This window comes from Elgaria multicarinata, chromosome 10 (assembly GCF_023053635.1).
Source record: "Elgaria multicarinata webbii isolate HBS135686 ecotype San Diego chromosome 10, rElgMul1.1.pri, whole genome shotgun sequence".
NCBI classification, from domain to species: Eukaryota; Metazoa; Chordata; class Lepidosauria; order Squamata; family Anguidae; genus Elgaria; species Elgaria multicarinata.
Window position 1 is genome coordinate 32,237,715 of NC_086180.1, and position 15,583 is coordinate 32,253,297.

General features: G+C 40.5%; 1 protein-coding gene across 1 annotated transcript in view; it reads left to right on the forward strand.

Moving 5' to 3' along the window:
• The window catches only part of ANK2 (ankyrin 2), a 169,248-nt gene that overhangs the window by 67,558 nt on the left and 86,107 nt on the right, over positions 1 to 15,583 (forward strand). The window contains exons 10-16 of the mRNA XM_063136104.1: positions 3,422 to 3,520; positions 4,190 to 4,387; positions 10,304 to 10,402; positions 10,543 to 10,641; positions 12,125 to 12,223; positions 12,433 to 12,630; positions 14,662 to 14,760. Coding sequence (XP_062992174.1) covers positions 3,422 to 3,520; positions 4,190 to 4,387; positions 10,304 to 10,402; positions 10,543 to 10,641; positions 12,125 to 12,223; positions 12,433 to 12,630; positions 14,662 to 14,760 — 891 coding nt within the window. The remainder of the gene's footprint in view (positions 1 to 3,421; positions 3,521 to 4,189; positions 4,388 to 10,303; positions 10,403 to 10,542; positions 10,642 to 12,124; positions 12,224 to 12,432; positions 12,631 to 14,661; positions 14,761 to 15,583) is intronic.

Genomic DNA, 15,583 nt, shown 5'->3' on the forward strand with positions numbered 1-15,583 from the left:
CGAAGCTCCCTGGGCGATTCACAAGACTATAATTACCAAACTAAACTGATAAATTCAAAAGAAGTACTTCTTCAAGAAACTTCCCAGATAGATAGATTACAATGAAATATCAAACCCCTAAATGTTACTAATAACCTTAAAGAAAAAGAACCATCACTCCTTCAGAAGTTGCTTTTGGTAGTATGTTTACCGAGTAGAAATTGGAGCACCCTCTGGAGTTCCATCTTCCTTTGGGCTCTCCATTTCTAGGCCCAAAACACTTGTTTCTTAGGGAACAGCTGACAATTGCTAAACTGATTAACAGGCCGTATATAAAGCCTACCAAACCCCAGGGATTTGTTACAGTACTCTGGTTGCTCTGCTTCCTAACTATAGAGAGAAAATAAGACCAAGCCATCCAACTGACTGGAATCTTGGCAGGAAGTGGCTCTGTCAGTTGAGGCCTACAGTTGGCAGCATAACTCACTGAGCTGTAGAGCACCTTACTTAGTCACAAATTGAATCCAGGTTCCACTTTTTGAAGAGACTCCAGTTTTTACATATTCCTTTAAGTTCTCTTACTTAGGAGTGAGTAGCATTAGGGCTTAATCAAAGTTGGACATGTTTTGGTAATGTAGGGTGGCCACATATTGTATTTTATAGAGGATAGTCCTCTAGATGAAGGGCTCTCAGAGTCGGTCCTCTTTTTGAAGGTGTCCTGTGTTTGAAGGACTGTCTAGTGTGGTGTAGTGGCTAAGGTGTTGGACTGGGAGTCGGAAGATCCGGGTTCTAGTCCCCACTCGGCCATGGAAACCCACTGGGTGACTTTGGGCCAGTCACAGCCTCTCAGCCCAACCTACCTCACAAGGTTGTTGTTGTGAGGATAACATGGAGAGGAGGAGGATTATGTATGCCGCCTTGGGTTCCTTGGAGGAAAAAAGGTGGGATATAAATAAATAAAAAATAAAATAGTCTAAATCGAGTTTAAGGGTAAAGGACAATAAGGTGAACCAATGTGGTGTAATGGTTAGAGTGTTGGACTGGGACTCAGGAGATTAGGGTTCTAATCCCCATTCGGCCATGAAGCTCACCGCGTGGGTGGTGGTGGGAAAACTTGGGAGAGCCACTGACTCCCAGCGTAACCTACCTCACAAGTTGTTGTGAGGATAAAGTGGAGCTAAAGAGGAGCATGTAAGCTGCCTTGCAATGAGAGTATTAAGGTCCCTTTGAAAAAAAGGATCTCTCTGTGTTGTCCCACAAAAGGCCCTGCCTGGCCATTTGTGCTACAAATTTGCAGTGGTATAGTGGTAAATTTTAAAGTGCAGGCACTTATCATGATAGTCCCCATAGCCATGCCCGCAGGGACAGTCCAAAAATTCAGGTAGCCGTGTTGATCTATATCAATAAATCAGTTCTAGCAATTTTATCTCTACCAAGATCAGGTCCTTTGTAAAGGTAATAGGTCTTAATTCAAGACCAAACCAGTGCAAAATTCTTTGCATTATAACAGAGAACAATATATTTTTGTTGGGAAAATTCCTTTCCCCCCCAATTACTATGAGGATTGCACTTAAACTCAGAGGAAATGGGGAATTCTGAGGGGTGGAAGATTATGTGCTGGTACATCATCCCTGTGTATCCTGGCTCTACTACCACACTGGAGGTGTACAGTAAACTTATTTTTCCTGCTTTTGCTTCATTAAGGGAACAATCCTTTGGCCCTTAGACAGCATTTGAGGCTCCATAGATAGTTTGGATTCCCAAATCCAAGGTCAGAGACAGACTTTGAAGGGAAACATTCAGAATCTGATCCTCCTTCTTCTCCTCCTTAAGAGGAGGTTGGAAATTCAAGAACTGTGATAGCTGCTCTCTGGGTCTGGAACTCAACCTCAGAGAATGAGGAAAGGGGGTGTTTCAGTAGGCGGGGAGGGGAGGAGACAGTTGAGGCCAGAATATGGCCTATCCTTTGGCCGCTCCAGTCTCCTTTCCCCTCCCTCCAAAATGTCCCAGCAATAGGAGTAAAAAAAACCACCCAAACCTGTCCAGCAAAAATCCAAAGCAGGAGAAAGAGGAGATGAAGATCACCTCAACCACGCCTCCTGCTCTGGATTGGATGATTGCCGGTTTGGAGGCTTACAACCATCAAGGGCAGAAACAATAGGATTGCACCTTGAGTGTATTTCTGGGTACTGAATTTAGAATTGGAACTGTTGACTGTCAGCTGTCAGGGATTTCTTTTGTTGCTGTGGAGGGAATTCTCCTAGAATTCCAGTAGTGTTTAAGGGCATGACCCAGAGCCTAAAGAGATAAAAGCATTTACTCTTTTGTAATATGATAATCCTAAATGCCTTGGACACAACCTAATACAACTTAGTTGTAATAAAGTCCTGTTGAAATCAATAGGCTTTAAGTTAGCCACAACACACCCACCCACACCTATCTATCATCACTTTCAGGTCTTAATATCATGTAAATTACATCCTGTAGAGTGCACGAGTGATTTTGCACAGAACTGTAAAGATAACATCTAATATAACTTGGATATATTATGTATTACCTTTCTTCTCTACTTTCATTTGGCAGTGGTGTTCATTTATTTGAATTTAAAGTTTTGTAGTCATTTCGCTCTTATTCCCTGTCTGTTTCTTCCTCTCTGAGGCCCAGAATCACCTAGAATGCACTCTGTGTTTTAAATCTTTCATTGACTTGTCTTTTGCCAACCATCATGTTCAGTGGCAGAGAAGCCTTGCAAGTGCTTTGGGACAGGGTGTTCTTTTGCAACGAAGAGAATATTGCAGAGAGATGGTGCTGTCACAGCATGTTTGTCAAACATTTGTTAGAGCTTGCTTGCAGTTCAGCTTCAGAAAATTAAGTATTCTTCCTCTGTTGATTTCATGTTATCCTTTTTAGATCTTCTCTCTCCCTTCCCTTTGTTTCCCCATCCTAACTTCCCCAGCATAGACTAATTTTCACACTGTTTTTCAAAAAGAATCTGAAATATTGCAGGAAGTTGCTGTGTATAATTTCCCCATGAGAGTACATACAAGCCATTACTACTGTACCAAAATCAGAGCAAGAGAGAGAGAGAGAATGAGAACAGTACTGAACTTATGGCAGGTATACTTATAGTGGAAGCCATATGGAAGCCACTGGGAAACATGTCCATGCAGTGGCAGGGCATAGGGGCAGTTGTAGGTATAGTACAGAGAAAAGCTTTCCATGCTGGTTCTACAAAGTTCTACGAAGTGCAAAACTCTCTTCCTGAGCCGTGATGGTTCTCACCTGGAGAGATTCCAAATGATTTGAGGGATGATGTGGCAAGTAATTCTCCACTTATCACTCTAGTAAAAGGCTGTTTTTTCTGCATGTGAACTGGTAGATAGTTCTGTAGGCATAAGAGTTTATATATGCTTAACATTCCCCTGTTGTTATTTCTTCTAAGGATGGACTGACCCCACTCCACTGTGCTGCACGAAGTGGACACGATCAGGTTGTAGAGCTTCTCCTTGAACGAGGTGCCCCATTGCTTGCCAGGACCAAGGTGTGTAGTTCACAGTAGAAGAGGTGGTTAATTCCAAGCCAGCATCTTAGGAATGGTTGCCTGATTTTGAAATGTAATAAGCAGCCAATAAAAGGTGTGAATATAATGTAAGCGTTACAGACATCAATCTTAAGATTCATATATACCTAGACACACACACACACACAGCTTAACTCAGGCCATTAAAATCCTGCCTGGATAATAAGTTCTAGCCTGGGTCATTGTAGGTAACCAAAGGGAACTGGAAATTCTGTGGTTTGCTTCTATAGTGTTCAATTGCTCTTTATGCCCTCCCAACACACGCATGCAAGTGGGATCACGTTCATTGAAGGCACGTGAAGATATCAGAGAGATTAGACATCATGTTCAATTTACATTGTTGGAAATATGGTACTAATGCAATATGGTGGACAACAGGTTGGGTCCAAAGTAGAGATGCGCGAGCATCTCTTTGTTTGCCCCAGAAGACAGCGAGGCTTTGCACATGTTCCAAATGAACACCATCAGAGTCTCAATGATTTGTACACTTTTTGAGCAAATACTGGAAGATACCTAGGCAATGTAGTATTTGAAAATGATATAGAAATTCATCTACTGCAGTAAGTGTGCCCATATATGGTACTGAGTATGACACACTTTTATGTTTGGTTTTTCTTTTTGCTCGTGCAGAATGGACTCTCTCCACTTCATATGGCTGCCCAAGGTGACCACGTTGAGTGTGTCAAACACCTACTCCAGCACAAAGCTCCTGTTGATGATGTCACACTGGATTACCTGACTGCCCTCCATGTTGCTGCCCACTGTGGCCACTATCGTGTCACCAAACTTCTGCTGGACAAGAGAGCAAATCCAAATGCTCGTGCTTTGGTAAACGTTTCCTATACCTCTCCTGGAACATAAGGAGTCTTTGGACATTCCCCTCCACATGCTTGCTGGCCCTGACATTTGCACACCTGCATGCCCACTTGGTCCTGCCCTGAATCCACATGCAGTTGTCTCAGTGTGTGAACATCAGGGCAGGACCAGTGACATGCAGATGTTGGAGATGAAGCAAGCAAGAGTGGGTCCTCCTCCACCCACTCGGCATACACACTGAGGGGGATAGCTCCTTGTGGCTGTGGGAGTTCTGATGCACATTTGGAATTTCTTCCTCTTTGAGGACTTCCCCTTCACTGTCTGCTACAAAGGGAAATGTATTGCATTCTGTATTGGAAGCAGTGTGTAGTAGTGAACAACACAAATGACAATGAGGTGGACAACTTGAGATCTAATGGATCTCTAGAACTTTTTGATACTACATATTATGTTTCCCGGCACTGTCTAATAATTCTAATTCAATTGATATGCGTACATTGTCTGAGATAGCGTTTGTATATGCGGAGGATGTAGACTTTTTATCCATAGTGACTACAGCCGAGTTTAGTTCTGTTTCTCCCCTCCCCTTATTCCACCCCTGCCCAAATAGCAGCAGCTCCACTCCATTTCATAAGGGTAAGTCCCTTGTGTGAGTCCAAGCAGCTCTTTGCATCCTCTCCAAAATCCCATGTAGGGCATTTACCATACCCATAATTGTGAAATACAACCCATGCTTGTGAAATCTTGAAGAGGCTAAGTAGAACCCACCCACGTGCCTACTTAAATGGCATTTAAAATTCCCTGTCTCAAATTCAGGTTTCCATGCTGTTGGTGTGGTTGACATCAATTGGCTTATGGCTCAGGCAGCAATGCATTTGATGTGCTTTTCTAAGGAATGAATGCTGTCTTTTTATACCATATAATAGAGAACCTATTATTGTAATTGGCTATGGTTACTGTATTTTTTGTATTATTTATTTTAGCCAAATCTCTAATATAATAAAAGCAAGATGAAACATTTAGTAATTGACTAAAAATGCAATTAACAGCTCTTAGATTAGAAACTGTGTAAAGAGGAAGATCTCCTTTTTAACGCTGTGTGAACATTTGGTTTAACAGAAGCTGCTCATATCACTTCTCATTAGTTGTCATGTCTGCTCATTTCCAAAAAGTTCTCTTTTTTCTAGTTCAAAAATATAGTTTATCTAACAATTGTTACTTCTCAATATTAAAATAGCATATGACTTGGAAAAAAGTTTAGTTGCTACTAACATAATTATTTACAGAGCTTAGTACTACCACTAAGTCAGTTGAAGCCCACAGACCTCTTAGAGGCAGGACGCAATACCCTCATAGCAAGCATGAATGAAAATCATGTCATGTATTACTGGTACACATGTAGTGATACTTTGAGAGCCTATTTGCAATACCACTTGAAGTAAAAAGGCTGCTTATCTTGGTTTCCAGCCAATTTAGTTCATGGTGAGTTGATCATGTGCATTTACTGCCATGTGCAACATTTGGACAGTATCCATACAGTATTTTTTGGAGGCCAAACAGAATCTTGCATGTTGCGGCAAATGTATATGGACAACTCACCACTGGCTAAAACTACTGGGTGTCAGCATGTGAAAGGCTTTCCCCATGGCTACCATGGCCTCAGATGTTTGTGTGAGAAGGCCCTAGTATATTATTATTAATTATTATTCATACTTATATACCGCTCAATTATCTAACACAGATTCCAGAGCGGTGAACATAGGTATAAACAGTAAAAGAAAGAAGCTTAGAAAAGCAAATTAAAATTGTTCAATTTAAAAACAATGGAACCAGAAAAACAGTGGCTAGTCAGTTGAGGAAGGCTTCTCGAAACAGAGTTGTTTTCAGGAGGCGCTGGAAACAGCCTAGTGTTGGCGCCTGCCTGGCCTCCAGGGGCAGAGAGATCCACAGAGAAGGGGCAACTACACTAAAGGCTCTTTTCCTGGTGGATTCCAATCAGGCCACAGGTCCATGTGGAACCACCAGGAGCATGTCTTCTGATGACCTCAGTGATCGGGCAGGATAGTAAGGGAGAAGGCGCTCTCTCTAACAATGGAATCAGTTACCTAGGGAGGTTGTGGGCTCTCCCACACTAGAGGCATTCAAGAGGCAGCTGGACAACCATCTGTCAGGGATGCTTTAGGGTGGATTCCTGCATTGAGCAGGGGGTTGGACTCAATGGCCTTGTAGGCCCCTTCCAACTCTGCTATTCTATGATTCTATGTTAGTTAACTGAATCAGAAAAGAGAGAATATATGGCCCCTGTTCTCTGGTTTTCATAATAACAAATTCACCTTTTTTAATTAACGTTTTTTTATATCACACTCATACACTTGTATGATTTCATAGTAACAAAATGCCAGGTAACATGGATGTACCTTCAACAGAATTATTAGAGACTAGTGCCACATCAGCTAGTTGTCCAACGTAAGTGGTTTCAAGTAGGTTGGCAGGAGGGATAATATCTTTCCCCTGCTATTTAGCCATTGAGGGGAGAATCCAGCCAAATAAAGCAGCATTCAATTGCTCTTCACTCTACCTGCATTAATCATTGAGGCAGATAAAATTTAGAATTATTGTTGTGAAGGAGTTAAAAATTAGAATTAGAGCTGTGAAGGTCCAGAAGAAGGGGGGAAACAGGGACATTTTGGGGTGAAAAGGGTTCCCCATCCCACCTCTATTTTTTCTGAGGTTTGAAATGAAAGAATTGGGCAAAAAAATGTATAAAGTATTTTGTTTCAGAATTATGAGCAGGCTATTCTTAAAGATATATATTTAACATAATGTTACAGCCGATTCATGCTGCTGTAAATCTTTTAAGTCCAAGATCCAAAGACAATGACATTAACTTTGATGTATCGGCTGGACTATTAAAAACATGACACTCTTAGCACCTGATTTCGTATTTGAGGTATTTGATCTAATTTTGGAATCTGAAGAGCAGAGTATTCCAGTGTTATAGTCGTGCCTCTTAATTCCTCTTATTTCTCACTTGCCTCAAAATCTCCCATTTTCTGTATCAAATAGGTAACTCACATAAAAACAAGAAGAAAACAACCATGCAAAACTGATAAGAACTTTGTTTCAGTTTCTGCAAATGTTCCATTTTTTTAGTCCACGAAAGTTCGGAAACAGAAGCTATAGATCTTCCAAGATGCAATCTTGTACGCCCTTACTTGGGAATAAGTTCCATTGAACTCAGTGGAGCTTACAGCTGAGTAGACTTGTATATGTTTGTACTGTCAGTCGTAGATTCTGATTAGTGAAATACACTTGGTTCATACCAGTATTTTGAAAGATGCATAATTGGAATGGAGCATGGACTATAAACACAATAAATAAACCTGTGTTCAGCAGAGTTAATTATGAAATAATTTAAAAACTGGGGATCATAGCCTTTAATACATAATTGTGAGATAGATTTGAAAATACGTGTAAATTATTCTTAAATGGGTTTTTACCATGTGTTTCCATCATATCATTTACATTTTTGCAGACTTCTAAGGACCTTTCCATGGATTACATTTGTTTTCGCATGTCTTGCTTCTGTCGCTGAAAATTGCATTTTTCTAGCACACAAATCACAAAATTTTGTATCTAGGGAAAATGCAATTCTTGAAGGTAGCACATTCATTGCTATTAAGATTGTAGTGTAGAATGTGCTAGTGTGAGAATCATAGGGACTATTAGGACTGACCCAGTTCACCATCCCCATTTACAGGTGAGAAGTGGTTGGGAGAAATCGATTGTTTTCACACTATGAATGGTTTAAGGGATTGGGGTCAAAACATTGCAAATTATTTCAAGGCAGAGGGTGCTTACCTTGTCCACTTCCTTCCTTACCATATTTTCTTCCTTTTTTTATAGTTTAAAAATGCTGCTGTTTCCAACAGTGTTGTTATTTTTGAGCATTTAGTGTTTAAAAACTGGCAAATATGCCAGCATTTGGTGGCTAGAGAGGACTCTGACCACCACCGTGTTTCCTTCTCCAAAAATGCCCCTAGCATCACACCATGAGCATCCATGCAGGCATTTTGGGAGGGGGAAACCTGGCAACTGGAGCTCTGTTAGCTCCACTGTTGGTGGCACATGCTCCACTTTTAAAGTTTAAAATATTAAGAGAGAGACAGAGAGAGAGAGAGAGAGAGAGAGATGGCACCACTGAAGCAAGCAGCATTTTTTAACTGAGAAAGAAAGCAAGAAAGCAAAACAAAACAAATCTGCAGCTTCCACAATAAATGCCTCCCTCCCATTCAACACATGAATGATTTGCAATTTTTTGGGCCTTCCAACTTGCAAATTGCATTCTCCATTTTGGGGGGAATCCAAAATTCTCCTGCCCCATCACAAGAACCAGCAATTTCATGGGAGTTCAGTTTAGCCCTTTCATTGGATATTTTGATACCATCATATTTGATGAATAACACCTCTTTCTTCCTTCTCCGCAACATATTTGTTTCTCCAAATTATCATTAAAGCACCATTAAGCCAACAATAATATGCTTTAAAGACATTTAAAGGCTGATATTTACTCTTCTAATAATTAACAATAGCTTGGAGCCTAAGGTAAGTTAACTTAAGGAAGTTTTCTGTTCCCCCCTTATTCCTGTAGCCCCCAAATTGTCTCTTGGACAATTTGGGATATGGTTCAGGGTTTGCTGGAGTAATTCTGCCCGATTTGGTGCAATTCACACCTCCCCCTGCAGCCCCCTACATCCCACCCCACATTGTTCAGGAGGGTCCCCAACCCTCTACAGAGGCTTTTGGGGGTGCAGATGACTACAAAAAATGGGAAACCTCTCTTCTGTTGGATTTCTTCTGTTCATTCAAATCAAGCTAATATTTTGATTTTTTTTAAAATGGCATACTTTGTTATTTGCCATCTATGGCTCTGTCCTTCACCAGGTTGTGAATACAACTCTGTGTATGAATAGATCAGATAAGCTCTCTCAATATTTAACTGAGCAGTAGCCTTTTGCTATAATGTCATATTTCTAGCAATAATTTCTATTTAAGCACTGTCAAATTAAGTTCTCACCCAATGTGTAGAATTACCAGTTGACTGTGCAACAGGAAAGCATTTATGATAAAATACTGGGTGTATTGATGGACAGAGTTATCCATTAGTATTTTGAAAATGCCAAATGGTTCTCTGTTGCTCCCCAGGGCAGGACTAGAACCAATGGGTGGAAACTATAGGGAAGCACATTTCTTGACTGTGAGAGTTGTTCAGCAGTGGAACAGACTGCCTTGGAAGGTGATAGGTTCTCCTTTGCTGGAGACATTTAAGCAGAGCCTGAATGGCCATCTGTCTTTGATGCGTTGCTGCTCCCTGCAATGCAAAGCCTGCACTGAGCATGGTTTCAGAGGTCCCTTCCAACTTTATGTGCTATTATTCTAATTAAAAGTTGGTATCAATTGGATAATGTGTAGAAAAGTATTGAGATGTAATGAGAAAATGTCTTCTATAGGACGCACACATAACACCCAGCAGCATGGGAGCCATTTCAGTGTGATGATTTTGAAGGGTATCCCAATGAGATCAAGCCCCCACCAGCATGGTTATGTTCTTGACATATGGTGGGATTGCAACATATGTGCATGACAAGCACTCTCCAGTGCAATATACCTCAGTTACACTGGAGAGCGCTTGTCATGAAAAAATAGTGAAAAGTGCCACACAAATTAACTTGCAGATGGGACCTACTTTCTCAAGGCAGACATGACCCATTCTGTTTTGGGCTGGTGTGCAGTAGGAATAAATTAGCCCTAGAGAACGTGCTTTTTCAGTATCTCGGAACCTGACGTTACCGAAGGAAATCTGATAATCTAACACTGTGTGAGAACTGAGGGTGCATGCTTTGACTAACGTGATTGTCTTTTGCACAGAATGGTTTTACGCCACTGCACATTGCTTGCAAGAAAAATCGCATTAAAGTCATGGAACTGCTGGTGAAATACGGGGCTTCTATCCAAGCTATAACAGAGGTAGAGAAATTTCCTAAAGAAGCATCTCTCCCCACTATTTTTTTTCCTTCTCTTAGTTCCACACACTCCTTTTATATAAATGAGGAAGACCCTAAAGGTGCTGTGCAGAGGAGTAAAATTACTGTTGCTTTCTTTCACAGTCGGGTCTCACTCCAATACACGTGGCTGCATTTATGGGCCATTTAAACATAGTTCTCCTTCTGCTGCAGAATGGAGCATCTCCAGATGTCACTAACATTGTGAGTATGGCTTAGATTTCTGTAATCATAGTCTTGCTGAGTTGTCTGTGCGTTTTATCCAAAGGTCACATTTTGGTATCATTATTAACCCTTCCTGTAAAACCAGTCTTGCATAAATACATATAAAATGAGAAATGCTTCTTTTTCTGTTCTTTTGGTCCTCTGTCCATCTTAACAAAATGGTTTTAACCTCAAGACAGCAAAATAATGTTTTAGTTAATATTTTAAAATCCTCAGCAATTTCAGTTTCTATGAACCTTAAGAAATGAGACGCTTGTGTACTAGCAGACATAACTAGAAAAATAAGTGCTTGTTTATCTGAACAAAGTTATGTGTATATAAGTTTGATTAGGAAATAAAGAGGCATTTCAAAGAAAATAGCTTGATCCCATATGCCTTCAAATTCTATACCACTTCCAATTGGGTCTGAAGGACACAGAATTTGGCATAAGCTCATTCCTCCCCTGATCAATCCATGTCTCCACCCAGTTTTGGCTGCTGTGTTGGTGGCGTTCTGCCAGCAGTGCAGGTGTGCTGGCAAGGAGTCCTGCTGGCATATCTGCAACTTTATGCCAGCATATTCTAGTGGCGAATACATATCTCAAATTTTTCCAGTGTATCGAGGCTCTCCGTGCAGCACATTTTTATTTATTTATTTATTTATTACATTTCTATACCGCCCAATAGCCAGAGCTCTCTGGGCGGGTCACAAAAATTAAAACCATTCAAAGTATAAAACAACAGTATAAAACCATAATATAAAATACAATATAAAAGCTCAACCAGATAAAAACAGCAGCAATGCAAAATTACAAATTTAAAACCATGTTATTTAAAATTTATAGATTGTTAAAATGTTGGGAGAATAAAAAGGTCTTCACCTGGCGTCTAAAAGCATATAATGTAGGTGCCAAGCGAACCTCCTTAGGGAGCTCATTCCACAGCCGGGGTGCCACAGCAGAGAAGGCCCTCCTCCTGGTAGCCACCTGCCTCACTTCCTTTGGCAGGGGCTCACGGAGAAGGACCCCTGAAGATGACCTTAGGGTCCGGGCAGGTACATATTTTTAGTGTAGGATTACATCCTAAATCTGACACTGTAGTTTCAGGTTACATTTTAATTCAGTACAAATAGAAATAGTTTTCTTCCCAGGCACTTTGTTAAGTTCATAATACCTAATATTACTAATAAAAGGATGATGATGACAGTTTATATTATTCATGCAGCAATTGCAATTATTAGCTTGATAGCTTCCATGGTTGGTCTAGCCTCTTCCTAATAGATATAGGAGAGAGATTCTCAGCAATGTCACTTGAAGGGAACGGGTACATTCAACCTGCATTAACTAAGTTTTATATTGGTTATTATTAAATATTAAGAGGAGAAGATTTGATTCCATTATGTTAGGTTATGACCAATATGAATTAAAGTAATAGGGTTTTTGTTCAGAAAACTAACACATTTTAAACATCTGTTTTTCTCCAGCGTGGCGAGACTGCGTTACACATGGCAGCACGTGCAGGACAGGTTGAAGTGGTGCGTTGCCTCCTGAGGAACGGTGCTCTGGTTGATGCCAGAGCAAGGGTAAGTGTTTTCATAAAAGGAGTTAATAAAAGGAGAAGAGTCTCTGGGTATGCTAAGAAGAGTTTTTCATTACTCGAGATCTTTTTATGCATTTATTTGTAGTGGGGGGATATTACATATTTATAATTATTTGAAATTGGGCTTGGGATGAAGCTTTCACCTTTGAAATAATAACCCAGTTCTAACTTCTTCCCTGCTTTGAGTTGTAGGAGGAACAGACTCCACTGCATATTGCCTCTCGCTTGGGTAAAACAGAAATTGTCCAGCTGTTGTTGCAACACATGGCACACCCAGATGCTGCAACTACTAATGGGTATACACCACTGCACATCTCTGCCCGAGAAGGTCAAGTTGATGTAGCATCAGTTCTTTTGGAGGCGGGTGCAGCACACTCTTTGGCTACCAAGGTAAAATCTGAAGTTTCAATAGTGAGTCAACTAAGACCAGGTCCCTGCTCTGAGAAGTCACTATTTTAGTTTGCTTCAGCAATTCTTCATCTGTAAAAAAATGAGAATAGTGATGAATTCCAATATGAAGTGACCTCATTTGCATCTCCAAGACTAATGTGCACAGTCCTTAGTTCAATGAAGTATCAAAATGCATTTCAAAATGAGTATTTTTAAATATAATATTTGTATGTAAATGTGAATGTCAGTGAGGACAAGATATTGCAAGAAAAAGGGCAAGATATTGCAGAAAAGGTAAGAAATGTGATTATGAGTTAACACATATGAAAATGATATGGATTAGACATAGGCCTGGTTCAGACAACATGCTAAACCATGCTGCTTAACCACCTTAACCATTTTGTGGTTAAGCAGCATGGTTTAGCGTGTTGTCTGAACCAGGCCATAGAATAATTTGTCCATCCCTAAATGAGAATAATGAGCTTTTCTACAAGTGGCATTTGTTGTGTGCTCATCATTCCCTACACATTGTTGCTTATTGGTTCTTTAGATGATGGTGTGACTCCCCAGTTTCACCTCTCTTTTCAAAGAGAATTTTCCATGATTTTTTTTTTAAAGCAGGGAACATAGGGTATTAGTTCTGATGGTGAATGAAAGTATGATTTCCTCTTGTGTATTTGTGCTATTCTGCCATACCACAGTGCCACCTAGAAGTTATGTAGTGGAAAAGCAGGAAAAGCTCCTTGTGTAGTGTTCAATTCTGCAACAAAACAGAAAGTAGATGCAGCAGCTTGTGTAGAAAAGCTCAATAGCAATGTACCCCACAGAACTATAGTACTGCTAAGGTTAATATTCTAAAGTTTATTTATTTATAATTAACTGATATTTGCAAAAGGAGAGCGAAATCTGGTAGAGCTATAAACATATTTTTCTTGTAGTTCACATTAGATGACCAATTTGTAAATGTGACTTTCCCCAAACCAACACAAAGCAAAAAGTGTTTGATCATAGACAGATGATTATTAACACCACTAAAGTTGCTGGGCTTGTGACTGTTTTGCACTGTCTTATATTCAGATGATTAATTGTTTAGAGTTGCTTAATTTAGACCTATTTAAATAGCTGCATTCATTGCTCCTTAGTGAAGAAAGTAGATTGTTAAAAGCCATCAAGTTTAGCAATAAGTTGTGGCATGGAATGCAGTTGGAAGTGAAATGGTGCTGCTAGTGCATACCTGGTATTTTGTCCTGAACATTCTCTCAACAAATCCACAGACTGCTTTTTAGACGCCTGAAATTTTATGCAGCATCTAGGGGAGTCTGTGAAGGGATCTTTCACAAAAATGTAAATGCATTCCTTCTGAATCATAGGCTAGACGGGGCAGCATCCAGGGGATTGCCCCGGGATCGTCCCTGTGCATCCACATGATGCACAGGGGATCCCAGGAGCAGGGAGGGGGGATCCCTCCCTTTCCCCTGGATATGGCCCTACAGTTTTAGCCTGCTTTTTCCGCGGTCTCAGGACGTGTGGGTGTGCGTCACGGTTTGTCACACTCGTGAGGAGCTGGGACCCGCACATGGCGCACAGAGCTCTGTGCTCATCGAGGGTGGGGTGGGGGGAGTGGAAAATTTGTTTTAAATTTAAAAAATGTACAATTTGTGTACGAGCGCTCCTGTGTTCTACTCCTTTAAGGAAAAAGCAAACAAAATGGCGGGCACGATGTTCTGTTCCTCCAAGGTTGTCGTGTGCTGCGTGTAAGCAGAGGGGGAGATCTCGTGATAACAATCTCGCGAGATCCTCACCCCTCCATCACGCTAGACCCATAGTCTAATGCTGAATCCTATGCTATACGGATTGTTTTGTTTTAAGAAAAAACATCTTTTGTATGTTGAGAAATATTTAATGAACCTATGAGAGCTTATGATTATTATTGTTCTTTGATTGTTATTGCACTGAGAGTTCTTTATAACAAAAAAGTGCAAACCTTAAGATTATATTCATACTTTGGTTTTCCATTTGTACATTTTACAGAAGGGATTCACTCCACTGCATGTGGCAGCTAAGTATGGAAGCCTAGATGTGGCAAAACTCCTGTTGCAGCGTCGTGCATCTCCTGATTCAGCTGGAAAGGTAGGAATTAGATGAAATGTTTTAAGCTAAAATCACCAGTAACCAAGATATTTGGGCTCATTGCTAGAGAACCTGGTATTGAGGTTGCTCCCAGTATTTACATAAGTACACATTCAAATATACAGACCATTTTTAATGTAATGACAGCAAATTTATTTATTTATTTATTTATTATTGCATTTTTATACTGCACAATAGCCAAAGCTCTCTGGGTAGTTTACAAAAATTAAAACCATAAAAACCATTCAAAATATAAAACAAACAGAATAAAAGCATAATATAAAATACAGGATAAAAAGATAACCAGGATAAAATCAAGCAGCAATGCAGAAATTAATACAGATTTAAAATGCAAATTTAAAATAGCAAAGTTAAAATTAAGTTGCTAGACTGTTAAAATGCTGAGAAAGAATATAGTGTAGACACCAGGCGACCCTCCTTAGGGAGCTCATTCCGCAGCTGGGGTGCCACAGCAGAGAAGGCTCTCCCCTTGGTAGCCACCTGCCTCACTTCGTTTGGCAGGGGCTCATGGAGAAGGACCCCTGAGGATGACCTTAGGGTCTTGGCAGGTACATATGGGAGGAGGCGTTCCTTCAGATAGCCTGGCCCCAAGCTGTTTAGGCACTTTGAATCAGGCCCAGACCTGGACTGGTAGCCAATGAAGCTGGAAAAGGACTGGTGTGATGTGGTCTCGTTGGCCAGTCCCTGTTAGTAAACGTGCTGCCCTGTTTTGTACCAGCTGAACTTTCCAGACTGTTTTCAAAGGCAGCCCCACGTGTAACGCATTGCACTAATCCAGACAAGGTGATCAGAGCATGATATT